This window comes from Arachis ipaensis, chromosome B05 (assembly GCF_000816755.2).
Source record: "Arachis ipaensis cultivar K30076 chromosome B05, Araip1.1, whole genome shotgun sequence".
In the NCBI taxonomy this organism is placed as follows: domain Eukaryota; kingdom Viridiplantae; phylum Streptophyta; class Magnoliopsida; order Fabales; family Fabaceae; genus Arachis; species Arachis ipaensis.
The window spans coordinates 147,296,896-147,320,006 of record NC_029789.2 but is presented as its reverse complement, the minus strand read 5'-3'; the positions used below and the strand labels follow the sequence as shown (position 1 = coordinate 147,320,006).

Below are 23,111 nucleotides of genomic sequence, written 5' to 3'. Positions count from 1 at the left end.
TAAGTTTTCTAGGGGTTTCTAGGGTTATCTAGGGTTCTTTAGGATTTTCTAGGGTTTTCTAGGGTTTTTAGGAATTTCTAGGGCTTTCTAGGGTTATCTAGGGTTTTCTATGGTTATCTCGGATTTTCTAGGGGTATAAATAATTTAGGGGTATCAACATTAATTTTAACTTTTGTGATAGGTGATCTCTTTTAATTTTTAGTGCTTGTAGCTCCAAGAGGTGAATCTACGATTTCATTTAAATTGAACGTATGAACTTTGATGTAATTTTCATGATTTTTTCTTGCTAATCTTCATGATGTTAACCTAATTTCATAGTAAATATATGAGGATTTGGGAAAACAATAGGGGTGGCTGCAGACTTATATAGGGACTAAGCTACGGTTCATTTTGTTTTTTTTTTTTCTTAAATTCTGGAGTCTGAGATTATTTTGCTTTTGTTTATATTTTTGTATGTTCAAGACTTTGGTGCTAGTAATAGAAGTGACATTTGAGATATCTGGTTTGATTATTGATTTTGATTACATGTTGTCATGTTGACTTCTAAACTTAATTAATTTTGTAATAATTTCTTTTGAGAATGAGTATATATGACATTTCATTACCAATTAAGTTATTTTAGTAACTAAATTAAATCAAATTAGTTTAATAATTTATTAAATAACCAAAAAATGTAATTAAAAAAAAGAGAAAATACATAAAAAGAAAAAAAATTAATTATATTTAATTACAAAAATAATTTATTCATCTCACATTTCTCTTTCACTGGAGCCAAAATTTTAAAAATAAAGAAAGTCAATGTTTAATTGTTTACAAATGATTTATTATTAATGACTCTCTTGTCATAATTATTTAACATTTTCACATAAAATTTTAATAAAAACAAGAGTAATGATCTTTAAATTCTGCTTGTGAAAGGAGTGGACAATTGGACATGATGAATCAATGAATAAGAATGAAAATTGATTTTAGAATTTAGATTGTTGGTTAGTGGAATACGTGGCACGTCTGAGGCCACGTCGTATATATATGGTGATTACGTGTCGTAACACAGCACGTAAACCAAAGTCCACGTCACATGCACATGAACGAATTCAGATTCAGATTCCCCAGAAATTGAGAGTCATAACACGTGATCCTCACTTTCTTGTCTCTCGATTATTGTTACTAGTTACTACCAACTACCTCATCATCGTAATCATAACCATTAATCTTCACACACTGCAACAGACACCACACTCACTGAAGAGTGAGGAAGCTACACACTCTTGTGATTTGATTAATTAGGGATTGGATTTCAGAGAGAGAGAAAAGCTAAGCCAATGCCTTGTTCTTCAATAATCACTCCTCAACATAACGATGATGATGATGCTTCCTCCGATTTCAAGCTGAACGAGTCAACCTTCTTGGCCTCACTCATGCCTAAGAAGGAGATTGCCGTCGATCGATTCCTCCAAGATCATCCTAACTACGATGGCCGCGGTGTTCTCATCGCCATCTTCGGTATTCTCTTCCTCCGCGTTGACCTTATTCTCATTCTCACTTTCTTCAACTTTTTCTCTTTTTGTTAATTTTCAAATTAATTAAGTGTATAGCACTTTGTTTTGCTCCACTACTACTAAGAGTTATTGAGCTTGCATGAGTAGTTAGTTGTTAATGGTAGATAGTGTTAGTGATGTGGTAGTTAGCTCTGTTTGCAGCATTTGTTGAGCTATGCTATAAATGAAAGCTGAATACATACAGCAATGATATTGAAATAAAGGGAGAGAAACAGAGTATTTTATTTCGTTTAGTGCTTTTAAAAAAGGAACATTTCATTTCTTATTAGTATTTCTAATTACTAAAACTCGATGTTGTTGTTGTGTTGCGTTGTGTCAATAACTCAATATACACATATATGTGATGAATGTATCATATACTTGCTTTCCGTGCTGTGTACTTCATGAGCCATGCTACAGTGCACTATTAAGCTTGCATTACTATTGCTCTTCTTCTTTTTCCTGTTGTCTTCATGATCAGATTCATCTATCCTGTTTCCTTATATTAAATGATGAATTTTACATACTAGTAATAATGTAAAGTTGTTTTGGTGGCAATCTAATTTTCAGCTACTGGATCTGTGGGATCTAGTTTTCCAGTTTTAAAATGCATTTTGGTGTGCATGTTCTGGTGTACTTGTATGTTCTGGTGTTATTTGTTACAGTTTCATATGATAGTGCAAGTTTGTTCAATTATTCGATCTGCATGTTTACAGATTCTGGTGTAGACCCGGCCGCTGCTGGATTGCAGGTTACCTCAGATGGGAAACCCAAAATTCTTGATGTCATTGATTGGTACAAAGAAAACCTTTTGTTGTTGTTGTTGTTGTTGTTTCTCAGCTGATAACTTTTGAGTTTATATTAGTTTTTAAAATAAATGTATGTTGCTTTTTTGTATCTTCAGTTCTGGCAGTGGAGATGTTGATACCTCAAAGGTGGTGAAGGCTGATGCTGATGGTTGTATTTGCGGTGCATCAGGTTAGTGGTTTGGAGTATGAAATACCTTTATATACAAGTTATGATGGTCTGACATTCTTCAACTAGTGAGGCTATATACCATTTTTATAGCCTTTATATGCAAGTTATGATGGTCTGACATTCTTCAAATAACGAGGCTGTATACAATTTTAATTTTTTATCACAAGATATCAATTTAAAACTTATTAACAATGCTCTTGTTCATATTTTCAGAACACATTTGTTCTATCATGTTTTAATATTAAAGATCAGAAAATACTCTTTCAAACAGTTTTGGTGATTCTTTATTCTTTGTTATAACAAGAAGCCCTTTAAGTTTTCCTCCTCCAAATTGTTTGCGTTCTTTCTTTCTCCATTCTGTTTTCCCTCTTTGTCACTTTGTGTGCTTGCATGCAATTGTCTTTTTTTTTTTTTGCACAACTTTTTTCTTCATGCTTTCCCTTTTTTCTTGTTAGTCAATGAACTTAAACTGTTCAATTATTAAGCTGTTGTCTGAGGTTAGAGTTCCATGAGAAAATGTTGAACAGGGGCATCTTTGATCATCAATACTTCATGGAAAAATCCTTCTGGTGAATGGCATATTGGTTACAAATTTGTTTATGAGCTTTTTACAGAAGAATTGACTTCTCGTTTGAAGGTAGAATCACAATCTTGAGAAATATTGAGTCTTCTTTTTAGTTTCTTACCCTTGGTAAATGAATCTAATTTCCCTTTTCTTCTTATGAAATGTTCACTGGCAGAAAGAAAGAAAGAAAAAGTGGGACGAGAAAAACCAGGAGGAAATTGCTAAGGCTGTAAAACAGCTTCAAGATTTTGATCAGGTTAATCTTCTTACACATGCTAGAATGGTGGAATCTGAATTAGATATGATCTACTCATACCCAGCATTGGGTTTAGTGGGTATCACAGGAATGCAGTTCATGAGTTGTGTGAAGATTTTCTTATTTCATTTTATTAGTTTAATATATTTTTCTTGAATTCCATTGTATTTGGATTTTGGAAAATATAAAGTGGTAATTCTTACCTTTATTCTTTCCACATTTTAGCCTGCTATAGTAACCAGTGTTTCTTAAGGAGAAGAAAAAATAAAGAAAAAGAGAGGAACGAAACCAATGAATATAAACAAGCACTACAGACTGCACGATAACTTTCTTCCTACTACTTTTTTTTTTTTTACATTTTACGTTACTATTCCATGTAACTCAAAATGTTATGCATTTTCTAGCAACATATCAAGGTGGAGGATGCACAACTTAAAAGGGCTCGGGAAGATCTCCAGAATAGGCTTGATCTTCTGAAAAGGCAATCTGAGGTGTGTGTTCAGCATGTTGCATTACTTCATCACTCTTTGGGCATTTCTGCTCATTACAGTCCTCAAAAACTGGGAATGTGCTATTTATTTCAGTTCATACTCTGTTATAGGACACTAGGAAGCATTAAAATGATGATATTGGTAGAATGGTATATGGTAGTCACTATATGAAATGATTTTAGAAGTGCTTTATTTTCACAGAAGCATGGAAGTCATATTTCTTTTCTTTATCTTGAAGGCTCAAACTATAAGATACTTTTATTTTTTTGTTCCCCCACCAAAATGTTGTCATATAATATTAAAATTCTTCTCTGACTTTGAAAAGTTAATGCTATTTTTCAGAGCTACGATGATAAAGGACCTGTTGTAGATGCTGTTGTATGGCATGATGGAGAGGTCTGGAGGGTTGCTCTTGACACACACAGTCTTGAGGATGATCCAGACTGTGGGAAGCTTTCTAACTTTGTACCCTTAACTAATTATAGGTACATTTTGTTGCTGGTGTTATTTAAAATAGTAGCCTCTGTTGACGGATAACAATTATTTTCAAGAAAAGGATCAACATGATAATTTTATTGGGAAGAGTTCAGTATGTCCCCATCTTTATTATAGATGAGATGGTCACAAATTAGTTTAGCTAACTACTGCTTAAGAAATAAGATTGTTGTTTGTTTGGCTATTATTATTTTTTTAAATGAGATTAAAATGTTAAATATGTAAAAAATCACTAACTATGACAACGTATTCTTTCAGGATTGAGAGGAAGTATGGTGTCTTCAGCAAATTGGATGCTTGTACATTTGTTGTTAACGTCTATAACAATGGAAATGTGTTAAGTATTGTAACAGACTGCTCATCCCATGCCACCCATGTAGCTGGTATTGCTTCTGCTTTCCACCCAAAGGTACTGATGTATAATATTATTACCCATAAAATGGAACTCCTACGCATAACAGGATAACTGTTGATATATGGTGTTGTTTTCAGGAGCCCTTGTTAAATGGAGTTGCACCCGGTGCACAATTAATATCTTGTAAAATTGGGGATTCTCGCTTAGGTTCAATGGAAACTGGCACAGGTTTGATTCGAGCATTGATAGCTGCTGTTGAGGTGCTACGAATGTCCTCTTTTTTTGATTATCCTGGATATTCTGATAATTAAAATGTGATTTTTCTTTAACATTTTGTTTTTTAAAAATAACCATTGTTTAAGGCTTTAAGTGAGGACCATTTGACATTTCATTTTCAGCACAAGTGTGATCTTATCAACATGAGTTATGGTGAACCAACATTACTGCCTGATTATGGACGCTTTGTTGACCTTGTGAATGAAGTATTCTTCTACACTTGCATTTAAAGTACGCCTGTCATGTATTTTCTTTGCCTTTTCATATTCTCTAAGTTATAAATGTTTTGGTTAGGTGGTGAACAAGCATCGTCTGATATTTGTGAGCAGTGCTGGTAATAGTGGGCCAGGTCTGAGCACTGTTGGTGCACCTGGTGGTACATCTTCAAGTATCATAGGTATTGGTGCATATGTTTCTCCTGCAATGGCTGCAGGTGCCCATTGTCTTGTCGAACCTCCATCTGAGGGGCTTGAATACACTTGGTACATTTGCTTCTCTAAAAATCTTCTAACTGGATAAACTTCTATACCCTTCTATTTTTAATTTTGTTCTTCTGGTCTTGCATCGTTGCATGATTTATGGAGATAACTTTGCAGGTCTAGCCGAGGGCCAACAGCTGATGGAGACCTTGGGGTGTGTGTGAGCGCCCCTGGTGGTGCTGTTGCTCCTGTTCCTACTTGGACTCTTCAACGACGTATGCTCATGAATGGGACATCAATGGCATCTCCGTCAGCTTGTGGAGGAACTGCATTGCTCATAAGTGCAATGAAGGTTATTTGATATGGTCATTTTGTAGCTTATCTTATTTAGTTGTTGCTACTTTGCACAAATGTATATATAGTTTTATGATGTGTTGGCTCTGCATGCAGGCTGAGGGAATTTCTGTGAGTCCATATACCGTTAGGAGAGCCCTTGAGAACACAGCTGTTCCCATAGGTGATCTACCTGAGGATAAGTTATCCACTGGACAAGGCCTTATGCAAGTTGACAAGTTAGATAACTCCCAATATTTACTTTTATGAAATTATAGTAAGTTGTAATTTTATAAGATCTGTGCTGACTTAAATGATTTACTCAACGACAGGGCTTTTGAATATATAAAGAAGTGTCAAAACTTTCCGTGTGTTAGATATCAAATAAATATCCAGCAAAGTGGAAAAACATGTAAGTGTAGAGTCTACAGGGACATTTCACCTTCCCTTTTTTTTGTTACAAAGAACGGTATTATCTTTTTGGCTTTCCTTTATTTATGGTTGTAGAAAATGCAGTATGTTATTGACTAGAGGTGATTATGTTTTCCGGAGAAAATATATGTTCCAGGACCTTATGTTACATGCGGTGAAGGTTGTCAAAAAAGAATGTGAATTTCCACATAGCTTGCATGAAACGAACTTTTTCTTGCCTAGAATTGAGTCAGAACTTCCTTTATTTCACTCTATAATTAGTTATAAAGTTAACTGCTATGAATATGAAAAACATGAAAAATTATTTGGCAGAATTAAGAAAGAAAAAATTAAATGGTTAGAGTAATCAAGGCCTAAAAATCTCATGTTTGTTAAATGTTGCATGGTTAAAAAATTACTAGCAATCACCGTTAAGCAGTTCAAGATTTCTTTCATCTTTGAATGATTGGTGCATTGACCATGTACATGTAGTGTCACGTGACTAATATGAATTGATGCACAATCAAGGTTAAGGGAAAGATAAAATTTAAGATAGTTTATGTGTAACTGTCTTGGAGTTAAATGAAGGGCACGTGTTAAATAATGGAAAATTTGTATGATTACTGGTGGCAGATCCTTCATCACGGGGCATCTATCTTCGGGAGGCTAGTGTTTGCCGACAATCTACAGAGGTGCGACATTAATAGATTGAATATTTTTTAGTCGTGTTCTTTAAACTTTTTAAATGTGGTGAAACCAAGTACTGGTGACCTATAATTGGATACAAAATTGGGTCAACTTGTCCATATTTCATGCAAGTGTAGTAGTCTACCTTGCTTGCAAAGATGACAACTAAAGGCAAAAGAGAAAGTGTACGTAGGAATCTTTTGTGGAGTTAATGAAATTTTATTAACTCCTTTGCATTGATTGATATTGAAACTTGGTATAAAAAATATGTAATTAGTATACTACTCGTGCATTAGTATAATACTTGCTGTTTAATAAGTATATTGTATATTGTTCAGTAAATTTGAGCACGAGGCATTTGCGATTTCAACTGGTAATTGATTTATTTATTTTCTAACTTTTGTTGTACTTATTGACAGTGGATAGTTCAACTTGATGCAAAATTTCATGAAGATGCCAGCAACTTTGAGGATTTGGTTCCATTTGAGGAGTGTATTGAATTGCGTTCTACTGAACCAGCAGTTGTGAAGGTCCCTGACTATTTGCTGCTCATTCATAATGGCCGTACCTTCAAGTTAGTTGTTATACTACATATATTGGCACAATTTACAATTAAAGTGTTGCTAAAATTATCTGAAATTACTTACATACTTTGATTGCTGTTACATTTTTGCAACTTAGAAGCAGCTGTTTGACAAATTAATAATTATTCATGATGGAATATCTTACATTATGCATGGCTCTTTTGGGAGTGGAAATTGTGAGGTGTCAGCTGTGGTTAAAATGCTAATCTCTCTTGCTCGAGTGAAACAATGTTACCATTGTAATCTTTTCGGCGTAGTTAATCAGTTCATATTATCATATTTATAATTTTATAAGTCATCCTCACCTGAATATAAAAGGTATAAATAAGACATGAAAAGCATAGCTATGTAACATCCCTACTGAAACCAAAGAAATTATCTCATCCCTACTGAAATCAACTGTTGGAAAGGAATGATTAAGAATCCTGGAATTCCTTTCAATTCATATGCACCAGAGCACTGTAAAAAATTGCGGATTCCCATATAATCTTTGCTTTTTTTTACGTGATCCAAAACCTTTAAACTGTGTAAGGAAAAAGTGAGGTAAATCCATAGAACAAAATTTTTTCGTTTGTTTTCTGTTCTTCTATTTCAACTTTCTGCTGAATTATGCAACTTTGTAATTTGTTATGATTACTTACAAGTTAATTATTTTCTCTTCCAGTGTAGTTGTTGATCCTTCCAATCTAGGTGATGGTCTTCATTATTATGAGGTCTATGGTATTGACTGCAAAGCACCATGGCGTGGTCCTATTTTTAGAATACCAATTACCATAACCAAGCCCCATGCTGTAACTAGTCAGCCTCCAAGAGTTTCATTTTCGAAGATGATATTCCAGCCAGGTGTGAATTAGTCTATTAAATAAATCAGCCTTTGCATAATGCATTCCAACCAAAATATCTTCCCAGTATATCTGATGCTTTTGGAAACTGTAGTGTCTTAGATTGTTTATCACAGCATTCACAATTTTGGCCTAGTTTCTAGATTTTTTAATCGAAGAATTATACTTATTCTCAGTGCATGTGTGTGAGAGATTTGTAACGGGATATAGACGTAGCAGGAGTGTAATACAAGTTTTATAATTCATACCCATAAGCCGAATCCATATATTAATCTTATCCCAAATAGACAAGCACATTTACAGTACATTGTCTAACACTCGTTTGGTTTATTTTGTTTGTCATTAGGCCATATTGAAAGAAGATATGTAGAAGTGCCGCACGGTGCTTCTTGGGTTGAAGCAACAATGAAAACTTCTGGTTTCGATACGGCTCGAAAATTTTATGTGGACGCTGTTCAGGTACAGCATGCAACTTGAAAACAAGGTCAAATTATGGTGATCTTCTTTGACATGTTTTCAATGTCCAGATATGCCCACTTCAAAGACCTCTGTCATGGGAAAAAGTGGTATCCTTTCCTTCTCCTGCCACCAAGACCTTTGCGTTTAAGGTTGTAAGCGGTCAAACATTGGAACTAGTCATTTCTCAATTTTGGTCAAGTGGGATAGGGAGTGATGAGACTGCCATTGTGGATTTCGAGGTAACACAATTATTATTTCTAAGAATATGTTTTCCCCTCACAGTATTAGGACAGATTTTACTCTTCCTTTTAATAAATTAAAAAATCTGCATTTCTTTTAAAGAAAAAATTTTCCCAAGGAACTTAATTATGTTCATATTTCTTGCAGAAAATGATCTTGATGATGAATCTTAATTACTTTTTATTACGGTGGTTGCGTGTACTGTGTAATAATGCTTGACAATTTGAAAACTTTCATCTGTATAATTCTAAAATTCTTCATGGAATTAAAATAGTAAATATTGAAAAGGTTCAACAGTAAGGGTATAGCAACGTTTCGTGAAGAAGAATGAAACACACACATATTGGACTCCATTGGCATGGCCAAACAATTCATATTCTTTCATATGTTGCACACTCCAGAAAGAATGAATGTTTTATTCATCTGCAAATGGAATTTTCTTGGGCAATTTGTGATCTTTGTTAAAGAAAGAATTAAAACCAAGATTATGATGTGTTGTACTTGTATTATTCTTCATTGAGCATCTTGTTGCTTTCATAAATTTCCAGGTTGTATTTCACGGTATAAAAGTCAACAAAGAAGAAGTCACACTTGATGGTAGTGAAGGACCACTAAGAATTGATGCTGAAACATTATTGGCATCAGAGGAACTTACACCAACAGCAGCTTTAAATAAGGTTATATTTTTCAAGCTCGACTGTTTTTTCTTTGTGCTGGTGGTTTTAGATGCCAATGAGGTTATCTTATACTCCTAATATATGTTAAACTTGCAGATTAGGGTTCCATATCGACCAGTGGATTCTAAGATTAGTGCACTTTCAACAGACCGTGACAAACTCCCCTCTGGAAAGCAGATACTGGCACTGATTTTGACGTGAGTTATGAATTACCTGTATATCACTTAGATGGCCTTCTCTCAGTATTTGGAATTCTAATTCTGCAGCTACAAGATCAAATTGGAAGATGGAGCTGAAGTAAAACCTCATATACCATTGCTCAATGGCCGGATATATGATAATAAATTTGAGTCACAATTTTATGTCATTTCTGATTTGAACAAGGTACTTTAGAGTTTATTTTCTTTTTCCTTTAAAAAATGAATGGGATTTTTTCCATTTTAGACTTTTGTTGTTTCTTTTTCACATCAATGACAAATTGAGCATAGTTTGTGCTCATATTTTCACATTCTTATTTTTTCTTGCTTATTATGTTAAATTACCATTTTGAGAAACAGTAATGATTATTAGTCAGTGACAAGTTGTGAGATATATAACCTATGTATGCTAAAATGATGTTGTTCTTTTTATTTCTATATATTTGGAATTTTCTTTTGGTTTACATATATTTGTCATTTATTTGGGGGATTCAACATCTTTTCCATCTTGGTAGCCTCTTTTGTCCTTTCTTTTTTACTTATATTTATCTCTGTTGCTTTTTATCTGTTTGGATTGTAGCGTGTATATTCAACTGGTGATGTCTATCCAAGCTCTTCAAAGCTTCCCAAGGGAGAATACAATTTACAGCTATATTTGAGGTACATGATTTTTCTTTAGTATATTTGGTGGGTGAGTAGAGAGGCCCGCATCCCCCTTGTTGGTGAAGGGTTCTGGAAGTTGTTATGTAACTAAATCGTCCATTTTGAATTGTAAGGTAGCTATTAGAAAACTAATCGTGACCAAGCATCATGTCAAGGAGTTGTAGAAACTAGCAGTTGTATTAGAACTAGTGTATTTGTAGGTTCCTCAACAGATTTATACTTACGGTACATTCTACGTTGATGATAATTTATGGTTCCAGGCATGACAATGTGCAAATTCTGGAAAAGATAAGGAATTTGGAGTTATTCATTGAGCAAAATTTGGGAGACAAGGTTGTTTTTATTTAGCAATTCATTTTTTCCCGCAAGTTATTAATTGTTGTTAAGTCTATCAAGCTTCTCCACTCTTGACTTTTAACTAGCATATGATTATATGACACTTAATAAACTCGGGTAACAATGAGCCATTCCAAGTTAAGGGGATAGTTTATTGAAAATATTTACCTGAATATTTACAATTTGGTGATGTCAATGACATATCCAATCATGCAAATGGGATAGTTATACATAAATTGGAGAAGGTTCTTTAAAAATCTAAGAGTAGGGGATTTCTCTAGTATCCTTAAATTTTTTTAAGGGTTAAATTTATTTATTTTTTCTTAAGAAAAGTTTTAAAGTTATGGGATAATGGCGTAATGCTTAAAGAATAGTCACTCATTTATTAAAACATATTGATATTTGATACCCTTAAAATTGTCATGCATATCAAAGGAATCACCTTAAAAAAGTGGAATTAAAAATTTCTCAATACGTATTCGCATATTTAAAAATGGTATGTAATTTTGAGTATTGAATATGCCTCCATATAAGCATATTAGTCATCTTTGGTTGTATCATAACACCAGGTGAGGTTAAAGATTTAATACACAGTATTCAAATTCAGATTATACAAACTCCTAGTAGTCATTTATTTTTTTCTTGTCTCTGTTTCCAGGAAATCATTCAGCTATCCTTTTTCTCTCAACCTGATGGCCCAGTGATTGGAAATGGCTCCTTTAAATCGTCATTCTTATTTCCAGGGTATGAATGGGTTTCTATTCCTTCATAACTGCCTACATTTGTATGTTTTCTTTTGTTGTCATGTTGACTTTTGTTTATTGATAGTATAAAAGAAGGATTTTATCTGGGTCCACCACCGAAAGATAAGCTTCCCAAGGTATATTCTCCTTTGTTAACCTTTTGGATATTGCCACTGATAATATATAATCCTGTTTGTAATATTTGTGCAGAATTCTACACAAGGTTCTGTATTGTTAGGGGCAATTTCGTATGGGAAACTGTCATTTTCTGAGGGGGAGAATAAAAATCCAGAAAAGCACCCTGCATCATATCAACTATCTTACGTAGTGCCCCCAAATAAGGTTACTCTCTCTACCTTTTGAAACTATCTTCCTTAACGTCTGTTTTCTTTGTGGTTGTGCTTCACATGCACATAAGTTCTGGTTTGAATTAGCAACAAGCTGTGCTGTAGTCAATTTATATATATGAGTTAGCTTAATATCTAATAATACTTTCCTATTGTCTTTTGTTAAAAGATTGAAGAAGACAAGGGAAAAGGTTCTTCCAAATCTTCCAAGAAGACTGTTTCTGAACGTTTGACAGAAGAGGTATCAAGCAAAGAGACCCTTCTTTTCATCTCGTTTTTCCCCTTATTTAATCCAATCAATTGCATTGTTATCCACATTTTGGAATGTTATATTCAAACTTTGCATCGCATGAAGTAATATTACTTGCTCGCAAATATATTAAACAAGGACAACTCAAGGAGTCACGTTTAAGTATGTAGAGATGGAATTTGGCAAGTACTTCTTACACAATTATTTTATTGAGTTGCTGACTATTTGATGTTAAGTCAACGGGATTATTTAGTGCAAATTCTATATGTTGATGCCATTATTGAAAACAGCTACTTCTGAATGTTGCAGTATTTTGAATGGTGTTGTATGCATGCATCTTTGTCTTTAAGTATGGTGCATTTACTATGAAACTAAATGTGGCAAATATCTTCTTGCTCAATAATGTATAGTACTATTCCATTTCTTTATACAGGGACCTCCGTAGTCAACATTTCCCTATATTTCTTGGTTATCATAATGTTGATTTTATCCTGTATGTTACAGATATTTTTTTGTCTTCTTTAGTAATACTTTAATTTTTCCTTGACCTGCCTATCAGGTAAGAGAGGCAAAAATACATGTGCTAGGAAGCCTTAAGCAAGAAACTGATGAAGAGCGCTCACAGTGGGAAGAGCTAGCTGCCTCTCTTAAAGTCAGTAAAGAAACTAGTCTGTTTTTATTTTTATTTTGGTGGTAATCAAATTTGTTTTTTGCCTTCTATTTTATGCTAAAGCTATTGAGTTCTCTGTTCTCTGTATTCAGATTAAACAAATTAGTTTTGTGTGTATATTTGGTTGCAGTCAGAATATCCAAAATACACTCCACTGCTTGCAAAGATTTTGGAAGGTTTAGTTTCTAGGACTGATGTCGAGGACAAAATTGGTCATGACGAAAAGGTAATTTTTGTTGGAGTTAATGTTTAATATGAATTACCTTCCCTCCCATCTCCCAAACTCAAGGTTAATTTTTTTATTAAAAAGAAGACATCTTTACTCAATAGTTTCCAATATTAAGATGTAATACCATCTTATTGAATATTAGAGGAATAAAGCTAATTATAATTAATTTGGAAGCATGATTTAGCTATTGTGAAATTTCGATGCCAGTCCAACTGTTATTTTCATAAGAATTTATCCTATAGGAGTTTTTGCTGGTGTTTACATAATAACTATGGATATCGTTATTACATTTTGCAGGTGATTGATGCAGCAAATGAGGTGATTGACAGTATAGACAGGGAAGAATTAGCAAAATTTTTTGCACTGAAAAATGATCCAGAAGATGAAGCAGAGGTGATCAATTCTATCCCAGTATTTTTAGTTATTCCCATAACCAAGTTTTACAGATGTTACAAAGAAACGTAATGTTAGGAAAAGATAGTATGATGATACACATATGTAATCTGTTGTTTACATAGAACCCAGATTTGAACTGGTGACACAAGGATTTTCAGTCCTCTGCTCTACCAGCTGAGAAGTACAGTAAAATGATGGAGCAAGTCAGAGACTAATCACAACTAATCGGTCTTAAAACAGTTAATGGCTACATATTTAACAATTAACATATTCTAAATCTATCAGTTCTTACACCTTATTTTGTATAAAATGCAAGATTATGGTGACAACAAAGCCTGGTTGTTATTGGTTTATGAAACTCTCCACTAACCTTAAAAATATAGCACCAGGGATTTAACTACAAATTATTTTAATGTAAAAGTTGGGTGAAAAATATTGTTACCATTTTGTTATGTTGATGGCATCAAATATTGCTTGATTGTTTGTCATTCACGTCCCCTATATGCTGAGAAATGAAATTTCTACTCTCACAAGTCACAGCGTATAATGATATTCCAATCTCTCTTCTGTAGGATATCAGGAAAAAGATGGAAACAACCCGTGACCAGTTAGCAGAGGCATTGTATCAGAAGGGGCTTGCGCTGGCAGAAATAGAGTCTTTAAAGGTAAGAGTTGCTTCATTCTTATTCTGATCATGTTTTCTTAAGCAATTACTATACAGTTTCAACTTTCAACATTTCTATCATGCATACTTAACAAAGTGAAGAACCATGCTTATGATTGTTTCATTTCGTTGATTAACGACTTAAAGGTTAACTCTTGGTGTAAACAGTACCACATATCATGCATGCAGATGGTTTTGCATATGTCTGCGTAATCTGTTGCATTGGGTTAAAGCAGTAGTGCTGCATGGCAATTAGCTCCAAGAAGTGAGAGATCCCTGTAAAGCGTGTCAAATTAACTTCATTTCTTATACATGGCCCGTAGATATCATATGGTGTATGCCATAAGTGCTACTTTTCATTTAACCTAAAGATTCAAATAATGTCTTACATAACTATAATTGTTATGATCAATTGATGATCATGACGATTAACAACATAGTTTCTTCTTTCTTTTGTCTGCTATGCTGCTATAAAACTTTCTCTTATGTAGTCTGCTATGGTTAGTTTCAGTCATCTGCATTATTGTTCTGATGAAAATGTTAAAGTGATTCATTGGCCTGAAACAAGTCACTTTTCCATTATGGTAGTGATGACATTTATTTATTTTTTTTTATAAAATAAAAGTTGGCAGACTTGACGACTTGGTGTATATTGTCAAAGGAGGGAGATACAGAAGGTGCAAAGAAAGACGAGGACAAGAGTGGTGACCAATCTACACATGATCCAGACTTGTTTGAAGAGAATTTTAGAGAATTGAAGAAATGGGTTGATGTCAAGACCCCAAAATATGGAATCCTGTTAGTAACACGCGAGAAGCGTGCTCAAAGGCTTGGTACAGCATTGAAGGTATCCTCTCCTTCCTTGTAATGACCACTGATTAAGTTTAAAACACACAACTTGTGCTGAGATAGATCATTCTTCAGAGAATCTATGCTCATGAAGCAACTCTCTTGTCTATTTTCCAAGCCATTGTCCTCCTTATTTTGGAATATGGTTGTTATAAATCACTAGGGATCCTATTTGAACATTTTTCTCATCTTGATTTCAGGCACTCTTGGACCTAATTCACGATGATCCAGAGCCTGCTAAGAAGAAATTCTATGAACTGAAGCTGTCTTTGGTTGAAGAGATTGGATGGACACATTGGGCAACATATGAAAGAGAGTGGATGCTTGTGCGTTTCCCTCCAACCTTGCCCCTCTTCTAACTTCTACAACCCTCTAACTCTGGGGTGTATTGTATTTTAGACAGCAATACTGTCCATTTTCATCAATAATTGTCTGTATTTGTGAGAATAGAATAATTCATGTAATATTATACGTTTGTACGTGTGTGTATGTAACATCATTTTCATTTTGTAATAAAATTAGCTTCCCCTACCATATAAGGTTTTCTCCTTAACTCCTAGGGTTTTGTTTTCCCTTCATATTTAGACATCTTATATATGTGCAATTTCTCAATTTGGAACTCCAGTTTAGATATAAATATTTAAAAGTAATGTTACACATCCAAATTTTTTTATGAACTAAGTTCAATTAAGTTAAACAATAAAATTTGGAATAATGCTAGTCACAACTGATTTTTATTATGTTAGATCAATTTGGTTGGAGTAGTTAACAAAAAGACTTAATTATATAACATTATTTATATAAATATTAGAACAAACTAAGAATATATCTTCATTCTTGAACAAGCTTAGAATTTAACTATGTTGTGTATATGAATGATAACTTGATAAGTCGATATTAACTACTTTGTACAGAGGTATACGGAATGTAACCAATTTGGATATAAATTTATAGATAATGTAGTTAAATTAAATTTATCATTATAATGAAATATATAATATCATATCATATCTAATAAAATCAGCTAATTATTTATAATAAAATAAAAAATCTTACAATTATGAGATGTGATATGTATTGTATACGCATAATACATATTTTTGTATCGATGATTAATTGGTTAGTGATTTTTTTTATTTTTTAAAAAGACATTTTTGAAGAAATTAACGTCAAGGAAGGATAGAAAGAAAGTGGCTAGTACTTGCTTCCTGTTTCCCACACGGCCACACAGATAGCATAGCTTACTTTACTAATCAATTAACCTTTTCAAATCAAAGGTTTGCATCTTATAATTAATGACTTGACATGGTATTAAAATCTAATTTTGTCTCGGGTACATGATATATTATATAAATGAATTCGCGTTAATTAATATATACGTACATATACATAAAAGACTAGAGACCATATCATGTGAGAAACATGGAAGTAGTATCCATTTTTAATGGTGAAAACTCAAGTGCAGTCGACTTCACGTGAAGTTGATAATTGAGAGTCATTAAATGATTTGACTGATTTGACTAAATTTTCATCTAACGGCTTTCAATTATCAACTTCACGTGAAGTCGACTGCACCTGAGTTTTCACCATTTTTAATATATAAAAATAGATGGAATTTACCCACATTACTTTTAAGAAATTTTTCTCCTCCTACTAATACCATGTCAACAGTATTGCTTATTTGGCAAAATTTTAGAATCAACATTCATTTTTTACCAAATTAACTATTATTTCCAAATCAGCAAAAATATAAACAAATCTTGGCTCATTTTTTTGTTATTGGAGGCATGTATGTGATATGCTGTGTTATGGAGGTATAGTAGTGCTAGACCAAGATGTAAAGGCAGCCTTTTTTAACTTGTGCTTTAACAAGTCGGACCATGCGAGTTGTTTTGGAAAGAAGATATCATAGTCAAATCGGATGGTTCGATTTGCAAGAAAAAAATTTTGAATTTTGGAAGAAGCAAATTGGATCGTCATGTTGTACAAAAAAATTTTTTTTTTAATAAAACGAAGATCGGACCGTCCGATTTCTCTGGGAGCACTCACTGTCCGATTTGTAGCTCCCTGACACCACACGCCTGTAAAACACGCTGCTTCTCCATGTTGCTGTTCTACACCATTACCTTCTCTATAATAAAATTAAAAAGCGACAAATCTTTAAATATATAAAAATTAAATAATAATTTTTAATTAGAGACATTTTTAACAGATCATTTACTCACGTATTTTGACCGATGATTCTAGCATTGGTACAAATTAAACAATAATTTGGAAACATGTATTCACCATACAGGGAGAATGGTACGGTTAGAATTGGAAGAACTAATATTCAAGGATATCTAACAAATAGTCTAAACAAATTAAAAGACTTGAAATATGAAAAGATTAAAGTACACTGACAAAAGCTTAAAGGAGTATGAATTAGGGTAACAACCAAACAGGAGGACAAAAGAACTTCACTTCTAACAATACTCTCTGGAAATTTCCATGGTCCAAGTCGAAGATGCCGATATCTTGAGGAACAGGATCGTAAAATGATGATTGCATCGCTGTTTGGTTATCTGTAAACCAAATCTGATTTCCTTTGCTTAGAAAAGGCACAGGAATTTGAACAGAAGAATTAAAGCCAATCACTAGTATATAGTTACCTAAATTATCTAATGTTGACCACTCTTTTCTGTTTCTTTTTAACTCATAGATATCAAATTTGTAAGTTTCAAAATCCCTGCGTATTGTCCTCAAGAAGGGATGGCGAAGATATCTTACCAACATCAATAAGCTTCCATTGGCGCACCCAATAAGACATTTAGGCTCGTGAGGGCCTATGGGAATTTCGGATGGAGGTCTGGTTTCATGGATTCCTCCCTTAAGCCCTGCTCTTATCTTTGTATCAAATTCATATAGCTGCCCGTCATTGTTTATGGCATATATCTTTTCTTGGAAAAATATTACGTCCTCAAACCTCTTATCTCTGGTTGGAAATTCTACCCATCTCATATTGCCAGGCTTGTAAAAGGCCAATCTCTGGTTAGGTCCGAATATCACCACCGCCATAAAATTTTCAATGTCATGCTCAGGAGATGAGTTTATAATAACCTTAAAAACTTGGAATCTATGTGTTCTATCTCTATCCAGGGTGATCCTAATGTCACGAAAATCCCACATTGTGTATTCATCCCCATGATTATCAGGCTGGTAATCAATTATAGTGGGTAAAGTTGAGACTGGAGGAAGATCCAAACTACGATTTGTAAATGGATTTAACATTTGTATAGTGCCATCAGATATGGATTGGACAATCACCCAACCATGACCAGAACCGCGGATGAACTTGTTGTAGGACTGCATCTCTGGCAGCATGATATGGTAAATATGTTTCTCTTCAAGGACGCAAGTATCAAGAGTTTCATCATCTGCAGCAGCTAATTGCATGAGATGATAAATCTCCTCGTCTTCGTAGGAATGATTCTTGACAGTTTCGTCAGGTAACAATAACCACGGAATTTTGTTTCCATTGGGAATCTTTGCAAGTTTCAAGCTCCACTCTTTGCAAACCAATCGAAGCCGGATGTAATCATCGTAGGCATGGAATCGTTTTGAAATTTCTTTAAACAAATCTTCATTAATGTCTGCCCATCGATTAATCTCGTCCATGTCTCTGACTCGAGCTATGTTGAGTTACAAAGAGTCAGATCTGAAAAAAAAAAAAAAAAAAGTCAGAATTTGAAAATTCGTAGAAAATAAACGTCAATTCACTCTCACCAACAAATAAAACTACAAACACGAAAAAGGATTCATAACAATCGTCAGAACCAAACCCTAGAAAAAAGTCACTCTGTGCTGCACCAAAAAATCATAAGCATAATTCAACCAAATCATATGAAGCCATATAGGAAATTCAATGCAAAATTGTGGCAATGTTTTTATTTTGAATCAATAACAGCAAAATAAGAATTCACCAAAAGAATTAATAAATTAAACAATTGAATTTATAATTCAATTTTAGCAGAATTAATTCAATATGAACGGACTGAATTCAAATAAAAATTGAGAATATTAATATCTCAAAATTCAGCAGAATCATCAATAATACATCATATGCATTTTCAGAATAAATTTCAAATTTCTGAGGGGTAGAGGCCGGGAGATAGAATCAGAGAGAGATTAGAGACTTCACGCCGGCGAGGAGGGGAGAAGCAGCAACAGAGAGAGAAGGGAGAGAAGTGGGATGGTGGGTAGTGGCTATTCTTCGAAGAGAAGAGAAGATTAGAGTTTTCTGCTGGGTGTGAGTGTTATGCGCGGGGTTTTCTCACAACATTGATTTAAAATTTATATAGTACCAAATCACTTATTGAAGGTACCCGTCACTTTTTTTTTTTCTAGTCAGGTACCCAGGCCAAAAACTGGCCCAGACCCAAAGTAGAAAACCAAAACCCCAGGCCCCAACCCGACCGCAACCCCGACCCAAAATTCAAACATGCGATTCCCTCTTCATGCTGCGCTTGAGACCAACATCAACGCTCTTCAAATCTTTAACACAACGAATTATGAGCCATCGAAATATTCCATTTCTAAAAAATAAACCATTATTCCATGAGCCCAATGATTAACTGGGCCTCAATAACCATGCCCGGAAGCCTAAGCCATGCAGTTGTTACGATAGCCCGCTACAAGTCCCGTCAATTTACTCAACTAAATTTTGGCTGCAATTCTTTTCTTTTTTTTTTTTTTACCAAAAGATATGGAGACTCGAACCGGCCTCTTAATTGAGTATAAGAAGACTATAAAAAAATCTCTTTTTTTTTTAAGTTTTTCAGTAATTAAAATTTAACATATATAATCGATTAAATCATGTTATTTTTGTCAAAATTAGGCTAGACAATTTGATTTAACCGAAAAAATGGTGAATCAAATCTTGAACTGGTCTAAATTGATATTATTTTTTTTTATAAAAAATGATGACTACAATACTTTTATTATAGAAAATGATTAAAATACTCTTATTATATATAAATATTAATTTTAAAATAAAAGAGATTAGTAGTTGACATACGAAAGGAACTCCCACGTGGAGCATGCAATAATATATACCCAAAATTCCATGAAGTTAATTAATTATTATTGAATCCATGTGATTTGTATATCTACATACAATAATTTCATGTAATAGCTAGGAATATGCTTTCATTAGTAAATATGCTTTATTATTATATGAATTTTATATGTTATGTCAATAATTTGTGTACAAAGATATGTATGTTCCACGCCCCAAACATAAAGGATGACCTTTAGTTTTTCTAATTGCGGCTTAATTGAGTTGAATCGTATTGCAAATTTTTTCCAAATGATAACTAAACATTCATCTCTTCTAAGTTGCGGGTTTAATTGAATTGAATCCTATTGCATTTTTTCCTAAATGATAACGTAAACATTCATCTCTTCTAAGTTCTAACTTCTAAGTGTTTGGAATAAATTAATTTTAATTTTAATAACCCAAATCATCTTTATTGAATCACCAAAAATATATCATAATGCGGAAGCGTACCTTTATTTGTAGAAATTAGAAATTGATGAAAAGACCCAGTCTTGTGGTTCTTTCGATCTTTCTCAACTAAAACCTTCTGCATCCCTAGGCGGCTGAATTGCAACTCTTTTGATGGGGAAAGAGCAACACCGAAACTCTGAAGGCCTATTTATATTTGAGTATGACACCCATTAAACTCTAAAACCCAAATAAAATAGTATATAAAGTCCAAAAGATAATATATCTAAAATCCAAAAAATAATTATTTAAGGAACAAAAGATAATATTTAGTTTTATTCTCATTTAATTCCAAATCAAAAGTAATAATGACTTATTCAATTTAGCATTTAAAACAATAAATAAAATCACAATTATATAAGTCATTTAATTTGAAATAGTATAATTTGTGATTGCAATTAATATATGTATTGCCCACAAACAAATTAGGAAATTAAAATAGGTGAGTTCTATCCAACCCCCTCTAAATCAACATGTAAATTACCTCTTGTGACGTGGCATGTTTTAATTGGATGTTTAGTTTTAATTTGAGTTAATTTAACTCAATAAAAGTTAATATCTTAATTAAAATAGGATAATTTTGTAATTAAATATTTTTTTAAGAGGGATGAATATATAATTTCTATAAACATTAAAAAGTAAAGTTATATTTTTATCATTGTTCAGAAATTCAATTCACCGTTAATTCTTCACCATTGCAGATCACCAATGGTCGTACTGTGTCAATATATTCTTCAATTTCAATTAGGAAACAGAAAGCAAGTGCAATGGTTTCAATTAAAGGACAATTTTGGGGGAATGACACTGATACTCCGTCATCTTCTTCCTGATGCTCAAACCATGCTGAAATTTTCTTCCTAAGGATCAACATTTGCAAGAAGTCTTCACGATCAGCCACAACATGCCTTTAATATAACATCATCAATTGAAAAGTAAGGATTTATTTTTTGGGAGCATGATTTGGGAAAGAAACAAAAATTGGATTTTTAATAGTTTAATAAATTATACCATTATCCACTTTGGGTTATAATTTAATTATCAATAGTTTAACTATAGTTAACATAACCACCAATTAAAGAGTGATATGTCACAAAGAGATAATATACATGTTATTATAAAAAGGGTAGAATAGAATTTACCATTAAAATAATTTCCCCGCACTAAGTTTCTACTTGCGGCACCTCATTTGTTGCGGCGTTCCTTCTTTTTGAATTTGCACTCTATCCCTTGCACTTAATTTTCCGTTTTGTCACTCACTAATGTAAATGAAGTTATAGATTTATTTATATTTAGATTTTAGAAAAGTTACACTGATTTTTAAATTTAAATCCTAAAATTAACTAATATTTACTAATTAAAAATTAATTTCACATAATTTTGAATTAAAGACTTTCCTTTCATTTAATTGCAATTAGAGAAAGGATTAAGAAAGAGAAAACAAGACCTTGAACATGGCGATGAAGAACCCATTGATCACTTTCGGTCATAACCAAACCCTCTCCAAAAATTGAGTATCTATCTTTTCTAAAAACATCTGGTTTCCCTCATGCCTTTGCTTCAACCTCTCTTGACATCTTCTTCAAGAATTCTGCATCCGCAATCTACAAAAATGGCTCCGTCCCAAGCCAGTATATGAACACTTTTCCTGTGCAACACATAATTAATCTCATACATTCATAACTCAATGTATTTCGTTCTAATTTTTGTTTAAATTTATTGAATTATTAGACTATATTTGATTTTTGTGATCCATAAAATATAAATTTAGAGAAAAAAAAACATGTGTCCCATCTATTCTTAAAAAATATGGTGAAAATTCATGTGCAATTATTTTCACGTGAAGTTAATTAATAGTTAATAGTTGTTCGTTAATAATTTAGTCAAATCTATCTGATTATTTAACGATTCTCAACTATCATGAAATAACAAATAAATTTTAAAATAACAAATGTTTTGAAATAAAAAAATTATTCTATATATTTACAAAAAAGTAGGTTAATGTCTATATATAGATGATGATTAGTTGATTACCATAAGAATTTTGCCATGAAGAATAATAAGGAGCAACTATAGAGTGTATATCATGAGAGAGATTAGAAGATGATGAAGAAATAGTTGTGGTAGTAATAATAATGTTGCTCTTCTTTCTTTTCATGTCTTTGATGTTTCCAAGAGGGAAACTTGGAGGTGGACCTTCAAAACCACATTTCTTAAGCTTATGAAGCTTTTTATTTGGTATAACCCACCAAACCAGTGTTATTAGTATCATTAGCATCAAGAAGAGACAAAGACCAATGAGAGCAACAAAAGATAACCCTAAAAACTTCATTATCTCTCTCTTTCCTTATGTGATGTTGCTTTTGGTTTAGATTTTGTTGGTGGAAATCTGATGCAATTTATTTGAGTATTTATAGAATGAGTTATGTATGTATTTGGGCAAGATATATATAGAGTCAAAGGTTCTATGCTTTTGACAATATAATAAAATAATAAACAAAACAAGTGTTTAGAAAATTGTGTGTGTTATTAGGAAAGAGAAGATAAAGTATTGCTAACTGGATCTTTTTCCGTGAAAAAAAATTGGATGGTGCTTAGTATTTAATTTCACTTTTTATT

The 23,111-nt window shown here is 33.0% G+C and overlaps 2 protein-coding genes across 3 annotated transcripts; one reads left to right on the top strand and one right to left on the bottom strand.

Moving 5' to 3' along the window:
- Positions 1,097-15,503, top strand: LOC107644848 (tripeptidyl-peptidase 2). Of its 2 annotated transcripts, none has more exons than XM_016348786.2 (34): positions 1,097-1,503; positions 2,255-2,333; positions 2,443-2,516; positions 3,044-3,153; positions 3,257-3,337; positions 3,742-3,828; positions 4,171-4,313; positions 4,582-4,732; positions 4,816-4,938; positions 5,077-5,160; positions 5,249-5,436; positions 5,551-5,725; positions 5,824-5,945; positions 6,039-6,118; positions 6,751-6,809; positions 7,224-7,378; positions 8,053-8,231; positions 8,577-8,689; positions 8,758-8,928; positions 9,478-9,606; positions 9,703-9,803; positions 9,873-9,990; positions 10,384-10,463; positions 10,727-10,799; positions 11,461-11,546; positions 11,631-11,682; positions 11,756-11,887; positions 12,062-12,133; positions 12,702-12,794; positions 12,943-13,038; positions 13,339-13,434; positions 14,010-14,102; positions 14,763-14,948; positions 15,151-15,503. In XM_016348786.2, the coding sequence occupies exons 1-34, from the start codon at positions 1,323-1,325 to the stop codon at positions 15,307-15,309; spliced, it is 3,921 nt and encodes a 1,306-aa protein (XP_016204272.1). In that variant the 5' UTR covers positions 1,097-1,322; the 3' UTR covers positions 15,310-15,503. The 2 variants fall into 2 exon arrangements, with proteins under 2 accessions (XP_016204272.1, XP_016204271.1); XM_016348785.2 differs by having other exon boundaries at positions 14,727-14,948.
- On the bottom strand, positions 17,375-18,607 carry LOC107641529. The gene has a single exon (XM_016345015.1). The coding sequence runs from the start codon at positions 18,605-18,607 to the stop codon at positions 17,375-17,377; it is 1,233 nt and encodes a 410-aa protein (XP_016200501.1).